Here is a 22,494-nt window from a genome sequence, read left to right on the forward strand (position 1 = left end):
AGTTATGAGTGAATTACTACTTAAATCTCGCATATTCTTGTAGCGAGTTCGTTCGTTCTTCGTACATTTATATAATCCATAATCATCCTTGTATATTTATACCTTTTTTACTTTTTATTACCTCGAGTGAGAAAAGCTCTCAGTTACTCTTATTTTTTTAGTTCATGATATTTTACAATGTATAGTTACTTTGTTAAGAGATGCAAGGGCAGCTCATCTTTTTTATTTTTTATTTTTTTATTATTTTTAAAATTCTTCCTCTTTTTCTATAATGATAAAAAAGCTTTTCAATCTTTAAAAATGACAGATAAGTAAAATGAAGATAGGACAACTCTTGCGATACTGTGTATTTGTATTGACATTGCAAAAATCACTATGATTACGGTGATTAATTGCGGTTGTTCATATAATGATAAAAAAAAAGTTAAAAAGCACTCTATTCGCAGTATAGAACAATATTTAGGATGCGTGCAAGAACAATCGACGAACGAATTATAATAAATTTATGACAACATTTTGACATGTTACCTTATTAAAAGTTTCTCTGAATATGTATAGTGTAATCAAAAGCAAATGATATTTACCGCGACAAATGTCAAGTTTTGCAGATACACAGAACTTGCGATCGAATTTTCAGTCAGTGATCTTCAGAGAGAGTGTGACATCAGAAAGCTGCCATATTTAATCTATAATATCTATAGCGAGTAAAAAGAAACGTACCGCTCTTGTCCTAATGTCTAAGATGGCTTTTGCAAAAAGAAACGCAAACGTTAAAATGTGATAAGTTTTTGTAAATGCTTGTAAACGTTTTCCCTTAATTGTAAGACGTATCGAGAATAGATATTAAGAGAGTTTTGGTAGGTTTAGAACATGCACGATACGGAATGCGTGTCTTCGCGAAAAATCGAAGGTGGGAGACTCACAACAGAAGGGGAAAAACATTGTAAGATTGTTGTACAAACAGATGCAATGATAAATCCAGATTAATTCGCTCTAATGTGCGAGTTCTAATGAAAGATTTTACGAACTTCGATTAGCTTCGAATGCAATTCGAATGACGACTTCGTCTCTCTCTTTCTGGAAAGGAATTAAATTATCATTAAAATATATTAAATTTAAAGTTAATTGCATGCAATCGTTAATTTTGTAAAACGGAAATTACTATATTTCTGTGCAGAACTATAAGAGAGATGGAAAAGAATCAGAGTATATAGGAAATCTAGCAGCGAAAATCTAGCAGCGTTTCCCATCGGGAACTATATCATTGCACCTGTTGATACATCAAGACTATTGGCATGCTTCCGCACATTCGCGAACACGCTTTCCGTGCAGATAGCTTTTTTACGTAAGACAGAGAATTTGCCAAATACTATAGTACTTATTAGTGCGTAAGTCAATGAATACATATAAATATAAATATATATATATATATATATATATTATACAAAAAAATGATATATATGTACATGAAAAATAAATAAATCGCGGGACATTCGCGTGACGGATGTCGCGCGGCGACTTCGCATCGGCGAGCGATACGTGTCATCGTTTCTAACACCTCTAGCTATTTTGTATCCGTTGCCAAGAGCCACACATCCTTAACAAGTAGCTTCCCACAAGAAAGTATTACGACACATCTTCTTCATCTAGAGATCATTACGAATATTAAAGTTCCGTAGATGTAAGGCGTATTTTTTATGTAATGCTTTTTCTGTACGCGACAAGAAATCGTGCTCTTGAATAAAATGAAAAAAACGTTTTCAAGATGAGAAGAATGGATGGATCGACAGGATTGAAAACCTACGCTTCTCTGGTTTTCCTCAAAAACTTTATTACAATAATCATAGGTAAATTTTTATATAAAACGACGTAGATGCAATATAACAAGATCGTTTGTATTGGTCATCATGAGAATAACAAAAGATCATTAATTTTTTACGACAAACGTGGCAGCGAAATGCGGATTAATCTAAACTATCTAAAGCACATTGCGATATCACATGATTCTTGGAGATTCAAATAATAATTCATTAGAATTATTCGTTTTTAATGATTGTTTTTTTATCATCGCTACTACGTCTGCAGCTATAAGCAGTTGCTATAAACAGAATGGCACTGCATTATTCTACATATATATATATACACATTATGCAAAACTCAGTAAAATCAGCGTTTGTACCCTTCATTTTGTCCTATCTTTTTAAAAAAATATCAACATATGTACAAATATATATGTACATATAATAATATCAACGTATTTTATTAATAATAATGTCAAATTAAATTATTGAATTCTCATGGAAAAGCATAAGACATTGCATATTGAAATAATGATGAGAATATTGTCTTTCTTTATACTTCAATGCCAGCATTGGAACGCTTACCTTTTTTGATCAACATCTGCTCGACATTCAATTGCGGCGGTTCTGTTCGCGTATGCCACACATATACCTAAAATACAACATTTAGATTTTCATAAGAATCGCAAGTATATTGAAAGTTATCAACAAAACTTCAAATAAATTTCTCGATACCTTCGTGCAGCAGTCCGCCAGCGGCTCTAATTGATCCTTCGTGACTATTTGTCTAAGTATCTCGCTCTCCTGGTAACCACCTTGCACATCATACGAGAACCATGCGTCGGTGTGTTTAAGTAAGAGTTCAAGATTAATTGCGAACCCTGCCATGTCGAGTGGAAATGGTCGGTCCGGTTTCCACGCCGCGTTAAAACCTATTACTTTGTTAGTGACATTGTCACAAATAGGCTTTTCTACCATTAGACCACCGACTAGGCCAACTGGCCAAACGCCGACTCTTTGTATTTTCTCCATCTGGAAGCAATAATTAGTACGTATCTAAGTAAAATGTTCAAATAATTAAATAATTAATCGAGTAGATGACGATTCATTTTTTCTAAATGCTTTAAATTTTATCTTTCAATTTGATATCAAGAAAAATAATCGAATCACTTCCGATCATAATTATTATATAAAAAGTTGAAAATATAAGTAAACTGTTCTGAATTAAATCGATGACTGAAGGAAAAAGAGATATTTCAAAAATGATCGTGTGATTTTATTTATAAAAATAATTCTTCGAAGGTATCTGCCTCACCTCGTGGAAGAGTTTGACAGAGTAAGTATTATCATCATCGGCAAAGTAAACAATGCCTTTGTTAGACAGTTTGAGATTCTCTCTAAGCCATCTTAGCGCCGCGTTTCGTTGCTCAACCCCGCGTGGCTTCTTCCAATTTGGATCGTTCCTGCCGAGCTTGTAATTCGGTGGTGTTGCTACAGCCAGATGGGTGTAGATAAGACCACTTGTTTCCAGAAACCGGGAGACCAGGGTGGTCTTCTGTGAGGCATCTTCCACGACGATCCAGTGAAAGTTGGACACGTGGAGAAATGTTTGTGCCAACCGGGTGAGTTCGGCCTTTTGCACGGGTCTGGCGAACGTAGGCGTGATTGCATAGATCACGGGCCGGCTACCCTCGTTTCGCCCGCGGACGTTCTCGACGAAGAGGCCGTGCGCCTCCAGCCTCTTCAGCAAGCTATATGTCAATCCCTGCACGTCTCGCAGATCCGCTATCATCGGCTCCAACTTGGACCTTATCTCTTGCCACTTCTTGTGCTCCTGATAATCTGTGTAAAATACAATTGGAGTTATTAGTGATAATATCTTGGCGATATCTTGGCTCTTTTTATCAGTCCAAAACTCGTAATGAGTACCGTGATGTACAGAAAATTATATTAGAGTGAAGGAAACCTGAAAGAACGACGAGTCATAGCATAGATGCGGCATGTATTATAAATAGCTAAAGTATTATGATGTCACCAGGAATTTCGAAACAGTGTTGAGTATAAATGGCAGTAATCTACACTTACAAATATGCACAAATTGTTTATATACATGGAAAGCTAAGATATTGTATTACATCGCTTGCAATAATTAATCGTTATTTCTCTTTCTTCTTCTGTATTAGAAATAAAGGCTTCGTAAAAATAAATTTGTAAAAATTATAATTATAATATTGACGATTCTACTAGAATAACTTTAAACGTATTAAAATTAGCAGCGATTCAATATACTTTTATCATTTGAAACCTGATTATAAATCACAATTCTTGATAATAATCATTCAGATTTTATCACAACTTGATCATACCTAGGCAACAATATTTTTAAATGCTTTTTATATATTTAAAACTATACTGATAATAATATTCACATGAAGTATGTTCTCGCAAGATATATTGACATGTTAAAAATTATATAGCAATTCTAATATATAATTCGAACAATTATGTAAATATTTTGTAAATTATATTAAAACCTAATTAAAATTAGATAATGATGACTTTCTTAATTTTTTTAAAATTCTACATAACTCTAACTCACGTGATACGCAAAAAAAGTCTGTACAACTATCATTTAAATTGAATAAAATAAGAAAAATCACTGATCCACGATATTCGATTCTGTTTTAAATCTCGCGCTAAAACTACACAATGCCCGGCGCTATTCACTCGCCATTCACGCTGTTGCAAGCATGAGCGAATAGAGGTTACTTGTAGTGACGGGAAAGAAATGCGATAACTGGATGAACACTCACATATGATGCTTTGGAAAATAATCACATTTAACAGGATGAGTATCACGAAAGCCCTATTGCAGCGAAATCCGCTCCACATATTGGCCTTCGTGCTAGATTCGTCGATGAGAAACAAACTCTCGGTCATTGTTGCCGCGCCATGACACCGTTCTGTTTAACCGATTGCGCTGATTGAAGTGTCAAAGCTTCGTTTTTGTTCCACCCATAGTAAAAGGACCCATAGTGAACTCAGTGCTCTTGCGCCATCGTTTTGCGCATACATTTCTAACAGCCAATAAAAAACCATATGTCACTGACACCATATGTCGCCATGTTGCCACAGTTATTTGAATTAAGAGTCATATCGTAATAAGAAATGATTTGCCACAGGCTTTTTCCCACTTTAATATTAACGTTTTCTCTTTTGGGAAGCGATGAATATGTATATTTCTGAATTTTTCTTTTCGATGATCATATTTACATGTTTTTGTATGACAAGTATTAGTGGCAAGTATCATTTTGATTTCTCGAGCTGTTCACTTCAAAATCACCGCGGTGCAAATGTTAGATGACACATTTGGAATCTGCGTAAAATTCATACGAAATTTATCTTAAGAACAAGTATTGATTTTCTTCCATCATAAATCCGTTTACGATAATACGCATTGTTTCGCTTGTGCGAGTTATTGAAATTGTTCTCATAATATAACTAAGTGAATCAATCAATCGATTAATTAAAAATTGTTTTATCAGCTGTTTTATCAACTAAGTAAATAAATCAATCGATTAATTAAAAATTGTTTTATCAATTGAAAGAAGTCTGAGAGTGTGGATATGTTTGCGTTTTAAACACTCCTTGTCTTTTATAGCGCGACCTCTGTACAATTCCCAGTCAGAAATGATAATGGAATTGATGCCGAATCGACGTCGATGTCGATTTTATTATCATTTCTGACTGGGTTGTACATGAAAACATGTGAACATAAACTATATTATTATATCGTTCATAAATATTTCTGATTGGTAAGAAGCTGCAGCGCATAATCAAAGGAATAAGAAATAGAGAATAAGAATTTCAATCTATCAAGAATTATGCTATAGAGTACACAATTTTTGTATTTATCGGTAAAATCACGCTCCGAACGCTCCGATTACAGGCCTTAAAGAATTAAAAAATATAGGAGTTAACACATTTTTTCTAGTTTTTTGATTTTAAAAATGCAAAAATTTTTTTTATTTTTATGTAGAACTGTATAGAAAATAATACTGGAACTATAATTATTTTTTATATTAATAAAAGGTTGTTAACTTTACAGTCTTTAATTACTTATTTTAATATAGTCTTTAATCTTATAATCTGCGCGCTTTTTATTATTATATTCAAATATTGCAAACACGGCTAGATATTAATTTTTCTTTATTTTATTGACTAATAATAGGGTTGTATAAGTTGTATAAAAAAGTAACAAAGTTAATTTTTTTGTTACTCTTTTTTACGTAATTATCTTTCTTAGTTAGTAACAGTAATGATAATTAAGTAATAGTAATACAATTTTTTGTAACAAATAACGAAATTTAAAAGTTATTATTTCGTTATTTCGTTACTCGTTATTTTCAGTTTTTTCAATGCGTGTAATAACACGTAATAACAGTTACTTTCAAAGTAACTTTTCCAACATTTAGTTAGTTAGCGTTACTGTCATAAAAAATTACAACGTCATTATTAAATTGTTTATTATTAAAAGTAATATTTATTAAAAGTAATGATATAGTAACGAGAAAGTAACTTTTAACAACCTTGACTAACACATTCGATTGATCAAAATGGTTTCAATGTACACAATTCATCTAGAGAAGTTATTTTATATAACTTATGATAAATAAAATTTTAAAAAGATAAATAAAATTTTCAAGTAAGTAATGTTTTGTGAGGATTGTGGAGTAAAGAGTTGCGTAACTTATTTAACAAAACTCAGGATTCAAAAACACAAGCGACATATATCAGATTTTACTTGATTGCCACCTCTCAGAAAACAATAGTAAACCATTAAGAATATCTTTGCTATGAAAATCTCTTTTCTATCTATAGAAGGTACATTATAAGAATTATAACGCATGAAAACATTTTTATAAAAAAGCACTAATTGAGAGAGTGATTACGTCACAACATTGTAACGAATATTTATTGATAGAAAAACGTTAATTAATTTATATTTTAGATCTAAAAATATAATTCAATCAGCACGAAAAAAAGTTGCCAACAGTCGCAAAATAAACATTCTGCTGAACGCAGCTATTAATTGAAAGAAAAATTTTTCCAAATTTTATCAAAGTACCTGTAAATTTAACACGTCGTTTTATATAACGAAAATAATTTCAATAACAATTTTCATAGCTCTATAGTTCTGCATAAAAATAAAAAGGATTTTCGCATTTTTTATAAAAAAAAAATGAAATGATGTAATTAATGTGTTAACTTCGAGTGTATTGTCAATTCTTTATGGAAAAAATGCAAAATCGAAAAATCACATATCAGAGAAAAATAGAAGCGAATCAAGCATTTATGAAGTGAATCGAATCGAATCAAATCTGACAATATATTCAAAAACGAATCAAATCGAATCCATGCGAGAATAATGTTTGCGAATTAAATTTAATTTCTTCATTGTACAGTAAATAAAATTTAGTTATTTTAATTACTGCTATACATTTAGCTGTTACGTTACCCTAAACCTTTGTTTTATTCGCGAAAGGAGAGTTCTAAAGAATTTGAAATAATTCTTCCAGTTTTCAAAGAATCGAATTTGAAACTATCAAATTCAGACAGAAATATACCTCTAATAACACATTTAACAATATTTTCCAGATTTTTAATTCTACGATATTTCTTCGTATCATCATATGTCACTTCGAGAAAGAGAAGAGAAGAGGATAAGTTTCAGTATTGCACTGATGAAAACAGCCCTAGTATGTTCGCGCAACCCCAGATGACGCCAAGGGTGCTCGAGACCCGTAAGGTTCACACGTCGCGTGTTCGAGGTAGGGCGCATACCAAAGTACACGCGTGCTACGATCACACTCTCCCTAGGACAGTCAGCAACGACAGTTCGACGAGGGACATGGAGGGGTGAAGAGAAAAGGGCAGGATGGTAGGGGACAGTGGAGGGAGGCTGGCTCCGCTGGCGAAGTAGCAACTAGCAAGGGTATCGCGCAGCCACACCGGCCACTGCGACGGCCGCGACGGAACGAGCGCGTCGCTCTTCCGTTACTCCTTCAGCAACGTTCGTCGTACAGCTCGGTTTTTTGCGCGCGACGGCACGCAAACGACGTCGCGATGTGAGGACGCGCGAGAGCAAGATGATCCTGTCCAACAATCGTGACATGATGCGAGACCCGGCGCGATGAGCTGCGATTAATTACCAACGGGGGTGAGTCGATAGCTCGCACCCGACGAAAGGAAGTGGGAGAGGGCGATACTAGGGCGGAAGCGGGATTGAGGGAGAGAAAGAGAAAGAAAGAGAGAAAAAGAGAGAAATTACGGAAAGCTCACGTGACACGCTGAAGGGGTGCGAAATTGTCTGACAGTACATCAAGCGTTCACTACTACTGCTGTCAGTTGCTTGTTGTGACTGTGACAGGCTATCACGACGGCGACAGCGGTGGCGGCGGTGGTTCATGGTGGAAGTGGTGTGGTGGTGATCGACGGCGACGACGAAGGATAACGCTGCGCCCCTGCGAGCGGCGGCGAGACGGAAGGAAAGTGGTAACATCCGAGGTTACGAGGCCAGGGGAGAAAGTGGGTGTTGCCTGAGCGACGGCGACAACGAAAAGATCGCCCGAGTCCTGCGGGACATTACCAGAAGTCCTAGGTGTTTTACATAGGAAGCAGGAGAGAGAGAGACGAATGAAAGGATGCTCGTTGGTCATCACTCGTCTTCCTCGAGTCGATGTCAGCCCGTCGTTGGCCTCCTTTTCGTCTTTCGTGAGTAAGCCACATCGAGTATCTTCTTTCATTTTGTTCCACCCTGCATATACATCAATATACGCAAAGTTTATTACGAGGACGAATCATGTCAAATACTTAATGTACACGAAATGTAGAGATTGTGATTCGCTGCTTATTGCCTATGCGGTTCGTCTTCGTCTCTATCGTGGAGCTTATATATCCTATATAATATCGCATAATATCCCTAGAATGTTATATGAATATTATTTGCCCCCTTTTAATATAACATTCTAGGATTATTGTGCGCTTATAGGATAATAGCTCAATCGTTCGCACCTCTCAAACGAGAGAGATCATTTAAAATTTGTTAAACCGCTCGCGCTTTCCGAACGTTCAAGGATAATCAAGAGTACACGCAGCATCGCGCTTTGCCGCGAGGAAATAGAGGTCGGATGCAAATTATGAGCGTGGATGGTAGGCGTTGCACGCCAGGCACGGTAATTGGGACGAGGGAACTCCACTCTTCGTGCTAAGTGCGGGCGACGGGGAGAAGTCACCACGGAGAGATACCGCTGTCTCTCGTTTCCCTCGCGATTTCTCTCCCTTGCGGCCTCACCCCACGTCGCCCTCGATTCTCTATCATCCGCAATTCAGTCTCTTTGCATCTCCCTCTGTGTATCTTTTTTTTCTCTCCTTGCTTTTGATTCCAGAATCATTACTAGGATCATTAGTGCGTGAAGCATCTCTCTTGCGAATTCCATACAAACAATGAGGAAAGAGGGTTACTGTGCACGATGTGTGCACGCGCCCTTTGCTCTCTCTCTCTCTCTCTCTCTCTATGCCCTTCTTCGTGCAACCCTTTCATCGCCGTACGTCATGAGTACCGTATTTAAATACCAAGAATAATACTCGAGGCTTATCGACTGTCCAAGAGGGAATCTCTCTCTCTCTCTCTCTCTCTCTCTCTCCCCCCCCTTCCTCTTTTCCTCCCTTTCTCTCTCCTACCATTTTCTTCTTCCTTTTATCACCGCATATTCATTGCTCCCGAGCGTTGCTAAAGAGAGATATTATCTAAAGAGAGATATTATCGGATTACTCCCTTTCTCTGTCACCTTCTTTTTATCATTTTTAAAGAGACGACAGAGAGGCAGAGAGGCCGCACGCTAACTACATCATCGTGTCCCAGTGAGTCACGGCTTTTAAATTGATTCTCTCCCCTCTTTCTCTTTCACGTTCAGTCTCTGCCGCTATTATACGGAAGTAGGGTACTATCTTGTCTCGTCTATGCACACGTGAATCGGAAAATGTCAATTTATTTAAATGCAGACTCCTCGATCAACCGCCGAGCAATTCAATGAATTTCTCTCTGACGCGTCTTAATTCTCGACGATTTTATATTCGATCATTTGTGTCGTTATCTTTAGAAGTAGAAAGAATTTCACTCTGATGTTTCTATCTTTAATTTTTGAACAGACAAAAATAACTATACATCTAAATTATTAACATCAAGACAAAAATGTAAGCATATTTTTCGCTGTATTGAATCTGTTCTGAAAGAACAGGAATTTTGGGGGAATTTTGGAAAAGAACGAGAATATTGCTGTCTTTTTTTTCTCTTATTCCGTATTTTTCTTTCGCGCTTCTTTTTATTATATGTATGTACCTATGCTCCAAATCTCTCCATCCGTCGATACGATTTCTGGCATGTCGATTTTATGTGAGCCGGAAATGTATATCCCGCGGAATTGCCCATGACTGCAGCGTGGACGGCGTCTAGCATGGTCGTTCAATAATTTAGCAAGGTTACGACTGCTGCCGACACCATCGTCTCGATAACCACCGTCGCGGTAAAGCTCGTAAGAAATGATCGATCAATGTTCCCTCTCGATACTTTGCGACCGTCGCTCGTCAATCCCTTTTTCGCGTGCGTGCCACTATCACACTTGAGGGGATTATAGTCGCGCTATTCTGAGTATCTGCAAAGTAAATAGCATACTTGTGTTCTATGACTGGAAATTTCTCTAAATCGTTATAGAATCATATACGACATATACGATAGAATTATGACGACGCATATAAACCCGTATATTATAGTTATAGTTCTAATATAAACTTTCTATTTCAATCGTTTCGCAATTGGATCGTTCTTGTATCTTTTTCCATAATTTCAAAAAATTTTATTAAAATTTAAGTTAAAGTGTATATATTATGAATTTTTGAATAGTTATTTTTTTATGAGAAATAGGAGAAAATATTAAGTTATTTAATACCTGAAATCGGAAATATTATTAAAATGTTCACATAATATAAAATCTTATTTATTATGATTATATGTTAGGTATTATCTATCTTTTTTTATCAAAAGGCATGACGTTTCTTGTGATCGTGAGGGAAAGAATACTGCAAATCTGCAACAATTGCACTGGAATTGCAAATCAATTATTAAAGGTTAATGAACAAGCGGATTTATGCTGATAAATCGTAACCTGATTGGATGGAATACAATCTATTTAGGTTTTTAAATATTGTTATTGTGTGGGTTTGTTTAGTTACGCAACACGATATGCATCGTGCACATCGCTTTAATGTAGCGTTAACTTCATTGGGCTCGAAAGTTCGACCCCCGTAAAATCTCCGTAATGTCAGCAATTGCGTGTACAACAATATAATATTCAACGTGCGTAAGTTATAATCGAGTCACGAAGCTTAATTTATTTTTTCTTTGTGTCTTTCTGCATAGGGTAGTAACCGTATCTTATTTAGAAGCTTTCGATTTAAAAATAAAATGAATTGAAATGTCAACACCGTATATAACGATATATTATAAAACATTACACATTGGTAACAATATTTTTTAATTATAATTAAAAGATTGAAAGTAATAGTGACCTATCAATTTATTTTACTGTTCAGTATAACCGAAGCTATAAACAACTTAATAAACTCGCCATTCAGTAAATCAATTCTCGCAGAAATGAATGGAATCTAAAATCGGTCGATTAGCTATTATTAAACAAACGCGCCTTTATTTTGCGCCCCCGATCGCAATATTCCGGTACCATGCACTATTCCATTATCGATTATACTGTCTGACTAGTCGCATTCGATGAGTTGAAGCGAACGAGATAAAGGGCATAGAACCAATTCCTAGGAAAATTCCATCCCATCTGCCTCCTACAAGCGACTCACCGCATAGTGCGATGACTTCAATAGCGTAACAGATGTATAGCCCAAAGTTCATAGCTGCGCAGATAGTAGTACCCTGACATTTCTGAGGCATGACCATTTTCAGAAAAGGTCAACAGATATAGAACAGCATTCGTGTTGAAGGATCGCGTACACAACTGGTCGAATTCCACATCGTGAACAATCACTCCCTTTCGTGCACCCCAAACTTCTCCGGTTTTCTCTCGATAAAAAAATAATACATATCATAGAGTACTTAAACTGAATATTAATGAGAAATCTTACGTGATGAATCTGAAGGGTACCATAGCCTCCTCTTATATTTTATTGATGGAATTTGTGTTTCTGCGGAGATTTAAGGGATTATTGAGATTATTGTTGTTTCAATATCGAATTAATCTGTTTTATTTAAAGATTGGCTTTGTTACTTAAGTCTATAAAATATTTTAGAATTTTTTCTAATTACATTGATGAGTATTTCAACTTTTATTATTTTATACTTTATAGGAAAAGTCTTTGTGTCGCAATTTACATATATATAATATTCGATATTGTAAATCTTTAAATTAGAATTATAAAAAATTCTATTCTTTTCTAATTTGTGCGATAAAGTTTTGCTATTTGTATTTTGCAAGTTAAGAATCTTGAATTTCTTTCGGTCATTTAAAACTCAAAAAGTATATTTCGACATTATAATTAAAACATTAATTTTTAATTGGAATAAATTGGAATAAATTGGAATAAATCATGAGTTTATTGAAATCAATAGTTGTGAGCATATTGTATATCATTCTCAGTCTTATTTCAAAAATAAGTTTTTGCGCGTCGAGACAAGCCATTCTCTTTTTTTATATTCTAATAGGTATACTGATGCCAGTGCATTCTTGTATTGTTGCCAAAAACATATCTCTCGGTTACTATCCTCGCAATTTTCTTTCTTGAAACCTTGCTTCCATGAATTATAATTTTCCTACGGGTCCCTTATTGTTTCGACCTATTTCCGGTCTTAATAGCAATCAGCCGGAGTGCTCTATTCAACCTGAAACTTTATCGCGAAGAGAAAAAGCAGGATGCTTGTGTCATTTTCAATCTTTAATCAAGATGGTCATTGAACCGACTTAATATATACATTGTATATACATATATACGTGCTCGAATATCAGAATGCAATGATGTCAGTGTACTCATACTATATAGGACATGTTATATTATAGCTATACATAAAACAGACAGTTGAAGGATATCGATATATATCGTGTACTTTTTATTTGCATTACGTCAGAGCTTTATAATATCAAGTTTCGTAATCGAATGTTGATTCTATTAAGTAATGAATGACGTATAATTTTATTGCATAAGAAATGTCACAATTGCTGTCTATTAAAACGTTTTGTTTAATGAAGTTTAAATTATTCAAACGATTCGATTCTGTTAATGAATAACAGAAACTCTTCGATTCTTAAATAAGATTGAAACTAGTAACTCATTCTTTTTTTTTATATTATACTTTATCAGTATCATTACAGGAAAAAGGTGAGTTTTTTAATTCATCGATTGATCAATCGCATAAATAAATAAAGCAAAAAACTTTGTTTTATAAAAGCATTTGCGCATAATGCGATTGATCAATCGATGAATTAAAAAACTTTCCTATAATAAAAGGGATAAAATAAAACAGCTTGTATCATTAGTCTTTTTCCCAATAATTTTGATACGAAATTCGTTTTCGGAGTAACAGTAATTACGACTGTAAAGAACGAACAGGCTAGATGGGATTTATTATCGACGATTTAAGTTAGATACCGATAGATCGCGATGTATCAGCAGATCCACCATCTGTTCAAGAAGCAGCTCGAGAAATAATGAGTGGCAATGCGGTTAGGAGCCACGTTATAGTAGATTCTTGGCTCGTTGCACTGTGGTGATTAGCGAACGAATTGCTCAGCTCGGAACAATTTCGCTTCAAAATGAGATCGAGACGTGTGCTTGATGGTCGGAACAAAAGAAGAATCTACTCGATTATTTATTTTATACGCCAATTTGTACTTGCAATTTCTTTGAATTATATTCATTGTATTTATTACAATGAGGTACCAGGATTTCAAATTTTAATCACAAATTCTTTAAGATTAATTTTTCCCGATTACTATTTGATATTATTTGACATTTTGATAATTTTACATCGTATTAAAGTAACGTAATCTACCTGAATTTAAGTGAATATCACTTTAATTCACAGCTTCAATTTCTAAAAATTTAAGTTGTAAAAAGAACTTTAATTTTAATTTAAAAATTTCTGATTCTTCAATGTGTTTTAATCAGGAAAACTCAATTCTAAATTGGAATAGAAATTTTCAAGGAAAAGCTTGAGACACGCTGTACTTCGCGCAAGTAGCCGCGTAATTTATGAATCCGGATACAAATTTAGAAATTATGACCTTGATTATTAAAATGAATTGTACACGAGATTAGTCGGTTGGTTGCCGGAAGATCGCTCGAACATTTATCATCTCTCTTTATCCTATCGTAAAGATGAGAAGATACGAAAAAAATAGTGACGCGTGTGCAGAAAACATACTCTGATTGTAATCAGAGATCTTTCGCACGATAAGAAGAAAGGATTGTGAGCATGCGTGTTTGTATCTCCGGCTATAAAGGCCGCTTTATCGTCCTAGGGGGTGAAACTTCTCGAGCACGCTCTTGTGGTTGTTGAACTACCGGTTTATCGGCTCGAAGAGAAAACATGTGCGCAGATATATGAGCATGTTATATGTACCTCTAGTTAAACTCTAAACTGGACGATGCATCTTATAAGATACGTATATTTCCGTATTTTATAACTAGTTATACATCTCCTTTACATCACAAAAGTTGCCTGTAGAGTTTTAAAATTAACGTCCAATTATTAAATTTCCAATTATTAAATTTTTACATCAGTGAAGACAAATTTTAGATATCCTTTCTTCTTTTTTTTTTTAAATGTTTAAATATTTAATATTATTACAATTATTTAATATCATATAATTGTTTATAAATGAAGTAAAATTTATCTAATAATATCGTAAAACACTTTAGAAATTACTTATACATTAATAAGCGTGCCAAGTATTGTTTTTTTAACTAGTTATCAGAGATTTTTGCCGACAATTTGAGTATATTTATTCCAGAGAGACGAAGAATTCTCGTCCCGAGAAACGAGAGAAACGCAAAAAGAATATTCTTCGAATGGCTCGGACGAAATGAAAAAAAAGAAATCCTTCGAACTAGCCGCTTGAAAAGATGCACTTTTTCCGCTTGTTGAAGATTATACTATTCATTTGCAGATGATTCAAAGAGAGACTTCGTTATTCAGCCTTTCAATTTTTGAATATAAACGAATAAATAATTCTGAATGACGATGTCAATAATATAATAAAAGGAAAATTATTTGTATTATTTATATGCAAAAATAAGAAAACATACACAATATTAAATAGTAATCTACTTCTTATACTTATTAGTAATACGTACTAGCTTCATAGCTTTCACAAATTAAAAGACATCGTAAATTTTTGAAATACTTGATTAATAATCATATACGTCATATATTTATTATAATATTTTTAACTTACGAATTTTAGCTTTTGCTCTAACTAGTTTAAGTTGCCATTTATTAAAGTGCTCCAGATTTTTGAGCGAGGCAGCATTTCATTGGAAAAATACGCGATGATGAAATCTCTTCCTACGCCGCCGAGTAAGTGGATTTAACATTTATCGTAATATCAGCACAATCTGAATTTTTGTACGACAAACAGGCAGAGATGACGCAATTGTTACTAAGGACTTCTTGCAACAGCATGTCTTGGATATGGTAGATGCTGAAGTCACGTTTACAGCGAACACTAATGTAAATCCAAGATGCAAATTAGAAGGTTTTTGCGAGACCGTGCAAACGGTAGATGCCAATGTTCCATGGGCGAAACAGCTAGCAATTTGCATCTTAAATTTACATTACATTGAATAATGACGTTTTTGCAATAGAATTTGAACAAGATGCTTTTTATAGGAAATCCAGTGTTGATTTCACATATGTTTCTCCTACTATCTTATCATATTACGCAATCATTTTTATGACGATCAATTTTGTTAAACAATGTTAAACATACATTAAATTAAGATAATTTTGGTCAAATAATTGAATATTAAATATTAATTACAGAAACTGCTAAATAAGAATTTTATAAAAAATTTTATTCAGTTTTTCGTGATTAAAGAAAAAAAATATATATTATTGATATAATTTTACACTTTGTAATTTGAAAGTTATTTTTTTATTTTATTCAAAATCTCAAATAAACATGATTATCGTAATATTAATTGTAATTCTTCTTTATTTTTATTTTTAAGACTTTAAGTAGAATTTTTTATATTAAATCTGGTTTCTCACACAAGATTATTATTCTCGTATATTTTTATTAATCTACGATTAGAAAGAAAAATCAGAATCTTTAGTGATACAGCGATATGAAATATTGTTATATATTCATTATTCAATCAATATAATCTTATATTTAATCAAAGGACATCAAAATCTCAATGAATTGAATCCATAAGTATCGAATCAATCGTTGCAATTTACCTCCTTCCCAGGGAAATACGATTTCCTTACGATATTTATTACTAATAAGTGGTACCAAGAGGAAGCCAGGTAGTAGACCTCGAGATTACTTCGAGGTTCGATCTGATGTCGCGAGACGCTCTGTATGATACCTCGAAGATAAGAAATACTTTTGATTACGCGATGTCGCCACCACTTCATCGGATAGAAACTGTCTAGACGTCTACCTAAACACGCACGCAACTCCTATGAGCGAAAATAGGTGTCATTGAGACCGAGCGTTCAAAAGAAATCATCTTTTGATCAAGGATTAATGTTCTGTTTACATCACACACTGTATAAATTTTTAAAATAATAATTTTCACAGTATGAACTTTTGAATTCTTATTTTCTTTAAATAAAAATTTTTTTTATATAGTATATTCAAATGAGTTTTGAATAGATTTGTTTAGAAATCGCGAATTCTTATTTTCTTTAAATAAAAATTTTTTTTATATAGTATATTCAAATGAGTTTTGAATAGATTTGTTTAGAAATCGCGAAGTAATAATTGAAATTCATAATACTTTACATTACGTGAGGTTTCTTTATCTCTAATATTTGTCTATAATTAATTTACATTTTCTTTTTCTTTTCTAATAACAGTTAATAAAAGCTTAGCGACAAGCAAATAATTTTTCCATATCAAGTCTTTTACTCTTCAAAAATCAGGAATTCAATGAATTACGATTGCATTTTAAAAAAGCATAATGAGTACACTTTTCAAAAAGAGATCAAAGACGATGTTTATACCTTCATATTCTCTTGTCTGTTGTAAGTCTGTCAATACGAATCAATCTTTAAATTTGCAACACTTATACGCCGTAGGCAAGAAATTCCATCAAATATCCAAGCCTTCCCTAAAAAACGTTCGAGAACGAGAGTCAAAGGGGAAGGCCTGAATATTCGCCGCGGGAAAGAATTTCGATTTATACAAAATTTCTTCATCACCTGATATCCAGCGGTACCATTAAGATTACGCAGATTCGTTGAAAAAAATGACAGCTTACGATTTAATATCTTAAAAGCGTATCTAGCAAATCTAGCGCGATAGTGGCACTATTTTAAGGGCAGAGATATAATAAAAAATTTATTGGTACAAGTATAGACGTGCTTTCACATCTTTGCAGAACTTCGAAGTTACTTTTGACTGGGGGATATAAATATCGATTTTTAGATAAAAATATGCGAGTGCAATACTTTTCAATTGTACACAATTTTATTTATTTAAATAACAGTTTCTGCTTGAAAAAAGATTTATAAAATCAAACAAGTTTATTAAAATAATAGCAGTTAACTTGATAATTATTTAAATCCACAATATTTTTTAAATAATCCTTGAGTAAGATTATATCATATATTGTGAATGATAATCCAGTTATTGCCCGAGTAAATAATTGAAATGAAAATAATTGAAGAGTGAAAATTGATTTACATAAATAACAACACATTCATGCAAGATTGCTTTATAATCTCGAGAAATAGGTTAAACAAAAAGCAGGAAAGTGATACGGAAAGCCAATGTAAGTTCATTGTAAGCTTAAAATTCTTGTTCATAATAGAAGGTCTGGGATTATTCATTCGCCTCTTCGCTTTGAACCTCCGTGCAGAAGCGACGTTCGAAGCTTAGTTCTGATACTTTTTTCTGGAAGGCATAAATCTACCAGGAAACGTGATTTAATATTACAAAACATACAAGCATACAAGATCTTACTAAATATGAGTAGCTGAAAAAGGTCGAGGGTTAAACGCTCGAGAGAAACGACCGAGGAAAAGGTTCAAGGCGCGAGAGATTGAAAAGCGATGCGCGGAAAGACACGCAAACCGACATTCTCATTCGATCACTTTTTTTAGCGACAAAGTGATTAATTTCCTATTTTCTCTGCGATCACGAAACTCGGTGAATCTCTCGGTTACGTTTTTACGATCGAGTCCCGAGCGTCTCGTAACTGGAAGCCGATTCACGATCGTGTGTAGCTGCACAGAGAGATTACGACAGATAAAACGTTTTAGGAATCTCTGAATAAATAAAACGAATAAATAATTAAAAAGTAATATTGCGCTAGATCATACATTTTTTTGCGAAGGAGAAGAAGGTAAATCTATCAAGAAATACAAGTCAAAGATTTTATCCAACCACTTTCGAGATTGAGGTTCTTGCTGAACTTGCACAAACGTTTCTCGAGTTTTATTCCTTGAAATTATGTAATTGTGTTAACAATAATTTGATTGTTTCTTGACTTTTATTTAGCTACGTCTTTATACAGTATGCATGCTAAAAAATGCCACAAAGTAGAAAATGCACGTGCCATGTCTGGCCAAAAGGGCGGCGGTCGGCCGATAGGTAGACGACCTGGGGTGGATCGGCGTGGTATGGAAATTCGTCGCGAAACGACGTTCTAATCGATATGAAATTTCAATTTTCCTCGTTAGACCCTGTTTCCTTTGCCACTGTTCAGAGGGTCGATTCTGGACGATTGACGCTTCCGTCTCTTTCATTTGGCGATCACGCATGCGATTTTATAATCGATGGGAATAACTGATGAAGTTGATAAGTCCTTGATGGCATTTCTTTTGGTTGTTCAGGGGCGAGATCATTTAGTTTTTTTCATCATCTCGTAGAGTGTAAAGAGCGATTATTTCAATGATGATCACGCGGAATTTGAATGTAACGTTAATAAAAAATGAAACCTTAGATATTAGAATATCTTGCACTGAAAAAAAATTTTAAATTTTAATAAATTATTGTTTGTTTGAATAGTATCAACTAAATATTTATTTAATGTAAAACTATTTTGATTTAATAATCATTTTTATGGAGAAAATATTTATTTATTATAAATAAATGTTAAGTTGGCACTATGTTTAAATAAATATTTATTAAAATTTAGCATATTTTTTCTTAGTGTGTATTTTATGTGTCTGTAATTTAATTAAATATCTTCCAGTAAGATAAACAAAATTTATAAAAAAGTTGCAATTTACAACAAAGCTTTTTCTACTATGTATTATAATAAATAAAGTTAATATTTTAATTAATAATATATTTTTCGTATAAAAATTACATACATTGGAATATTATACTTTGAAATATATACAAATAAATGCAATTATGACACATTTTCGTGTCTCGAAATTTCATTTATGTCGGCTTCAAAATAAACTGCTCAATTATGTACCGCTATTCATATTTTTTGCTGAGTCGCACGATGGCAACTCGATGATAACATATTGCAGAAAAAGCAGCTTTGGTATCTACTGAAAAGTTGTTGATGAAGTAGATTTCAGGACATCTATGTGACTCTCTAAAAATAAATAGAAATGAAGGAGAGTATAGATGTCTCTCTAGAAAGATAGATTTCTGTGCATGTCACGAGAGAGTAATTTTCTAAATTACCGTTCTACAACACGCTGCGAGGACAAAGTTTTCCGATTTACATGACTTAAATTAAAACTTGCAAAATATTTTTTACAAATCTTTTAGCTTTTATTATCTCGAAGGAAGAATGTTTTATAATTTTCTTACGCGGTCATAGAACGAACCTTTGGTATATAAGAAATAATCCTCGCCGATACGTATTTATAGTTCCGTATATTTAATTTAACCTACAAAGTCTATCGGGAAGAAAATCAATTTTATAGAAAGGACTCTGATAAAATGTTACACAATAATCTCTGTTAACATCCGACCAGGAAGTTTTTTATTCTATAGAGGTATGTCGCGGACCCAGGGCTACATCTATTTTCAGTCGCAATCTCATGACCGTTTTTCGTCCTGTCATTTAAAAAGTATAAAAGGTAAAACTTTGCGATGAATTCAGGCACAACTATTATTAAATTATAAGTTACGCTCCATAAATCCGAGAGTAGCCATAAACGTATGACGAATTGAATTTTCAGAAGTTTAAGCTTTTAGTTGCGAAATATCAAATTTACAGTCTTCGACTTTCTATCTCTGCGAGATTATTCTGAAAAGGATTTTACTTTTATAAGATCATGCAATGTAAAGTCCATTTACTTTAATAATACATTCTTTGACAAAGTTGGAATTCCCTTCCTTAATATAAAGTTTAAGGAAGACTTCTTCATTTCTCTCGTGATTTGATATACGCGAGCGCAATAAATCATTACCTCAGCCATAAAAATGCTGAATTCAATGCCAAAGAGAGATGTTCTGTAGCAAGTAATATAATAATAGAAACCAAAATAAAATAATGGATTGTTATGTCGTTTGGACTCCGTCGTGGAAGTAACGAAAAGCGCGGTAAGCCGGAAGTAAAAGAGAAGTCGTCGCAATATTCCAGCCGTGCAGCGTTTCAGTTACACGATTTGCGCATCGTGCACGCTTTTTTTATCTCATTCGTTTTCGCTCACATAGAAGGAAAAAGCGCGCTCCTGCCGTCGTATCATCTGTACTGTAAATATGCACGTTTGTCGATGTAGGCCGGTATCGCCCAGAGGCGTTAATCTGGGCCACAGTGCGTCGGCCTCGGGGCTAGAAATATCATGTGAGCACACACACGAGGCGAGAGAGCGCTCGAGCACGATTATAACCCTCATGCGATTGAAATGCGCTTGATGTACACGAGCATAACTGTCTCATCGTAAACTATTGCAAAAAACTCACAGCGATGATATTTTTTCGCAGAAAAATATAGTAACGCGAATCTTTAATTAAAAATTCATTTGCTAATGTACTCGGATAACCCTCGGACACACCCTTTACCTATATTTGTGTTATGTTAAATTATTTTTATGTATGTACGCGATATATGTATAAAAAATGATCTAATATGATATATAAAGTATTTCAAAATACATTTTTTTTTAGTATTCCAAAATATATTTCTTTTTGTCTTAACGTTAATATTAATAATGCAATTGTTGGAATGATATTTCAAATCACAGAAAGATCGATTTTGCTGAAGTATCAATTTGCTAGACACAGTTCTAAAAATAATTTTATTGGATTATTAAAATAAATTACGTAGGAATGTCCAGCATGATGTGCAATGCAAAAAAATTTTGATATTTTAAGCACTAGTTTGAACTTCTTATATATAATTAATTTGATGGTCCAACAAAATTATTTCCATAACTGTATTTAGCTAAATTTTTAGATACATAAGCAAAACATCCTTTCCATGCAGCAAACACATATGTATGTTTCATAACATTTTGTAAAAATTTATACTTTTTACTTTATGAGAGTTGGAATAAAGAGAAGATATAAATACGTAATAAACAATTAAATTCTTCCAGATCACTTTTCTTGTAAAAAGTTTTGCACTTTGCGATTTTGTATTCGTATTATTACAAGTTGACAGATAAATGTCTGTGACAGTTGTGTAAAGGATTGTGCATATAAATCGAATAATGTATTGTAAAATATATCAAAGCAATGGATTCGTACTTGAAGTTCGCATTTGCAAAGTATAGTAGTAATGCAAAAAGCATCGGATGAAGTGGAATAGAATATAGATATTTTTTTCATAAGAACATAATACTTTTCTATAATATAATTTAACTACTTTTTCTATAATATAATTTAACAGTTTACAAAAATTGTATAATAAATATGTTTTGACGAAAAATACAAAAAGAATATAAAAAGATATAATAATATTTCGCTTTTTATAATGCACTTTTTATATACTTAATATTATTATGAATAAACTATTAAAAAATAATAATTACAATAAATTGAGGAAGATATATTTAAATAATTTATAAATTTCTATTTATATATACAATTTTTAAAGAATATGCGCAAAGACGCATCCCATAAAGTACAGTTGTTATTTTCAATGTTTAATTATTTGGATTTTTTTTTTTGCCGAAAAATAGACATTACTGAAGGTAGGAAAGTATTTCAGGAATGCACGCAATGTCGCCCGGCTATTTTTCATCGGTTACACACATGCACACGTAACCGGATTACGTGGACCAAGTTAAAAGTGGCAGAGCACAGCTGTCTATGAGCAGCAGCCCGCGTTCATTTCTCTCTTCTTCCTCTGCGAGTTGCGACTTAGGGAAAATCCGACCCTTTAAATTATTGCACGGACTTTACTTCAACGATGGAGCTTGGAAACAACCTCGCGGACTTTTGTGGTTTATGGGAAGAGGAAGAGCGAA

At 33.5% G+C, this 22,494-nt stretch overlaps 1 protein-coding gene across 1 annotated transcript; it reads right to left on the bottom strand.

Moving 5' to 3' along the window:
- Window positions 1–2,352: 2,352 nt before the first annotated feature.
- LOC105617474 (galactosylgalactosylxylosylprotein 3-beta-glucuronosyltransferase I) lies at window positions 2,353–4,739 on the bottom strand. The gene is made up of 4 exons (XM_012199031.1): window positions 4,613–4,739; window positions 3,115–3,641; window positions 2,535–2,831; window positions 2,353–2,451 (listed from the first exon to the last, which is right to left on the bottom strand). Exons 1-4 carry the CDS (start codon window positions 4,737–4,739, stop codon window positions 2,353–2,355), a joined length of 1,050 nt encoding a protein of 349 aa, XP_012054421.1.
- Window positions 4,740–22,494: the final 17,755 nt, after the last annotated feature.

The sequence above is a fragment of the Atta cephalotes genome (genome assembly GCF_000143395.1).
Source record: "Atta cephalotes unplaced genomic scaffold scaffold00013, whole genome shotgun sequence".
In the NCBI taxonomy this organism is placed as follows: domain Eukaryota; kingdom Metazoa; phylum Arthropoda; class Insecta; order Hymenoptera; family Formicidae; genus Atta; species Atta cephalotes.

Excerpts from the sequence above, each read along its gene's own strand:
- LOC105617474 (XM_012199031.1), bottom strand. The coding sequence starts at position 4,739 with ATGACCGAGAGTTTGTTTCTCATCGACGAATCTAGCACGAAGGCCAAT. Across the intron at positions 3,642-4,612 it reads TATTTTCCAAAGCATCATAT|ATTATCAGGAGCACAAGAAG; the intron begins GTGAGTGTTCAT and ends TATTTTACACAG. Across the intron at positions 2,452-2,534 it reads TGGCGGACTGCTGCACGAAG|GTATATGTGTGGCATACGCG; the intron begins GTATCGAGAAAT and ends GTTGTATTTTAG.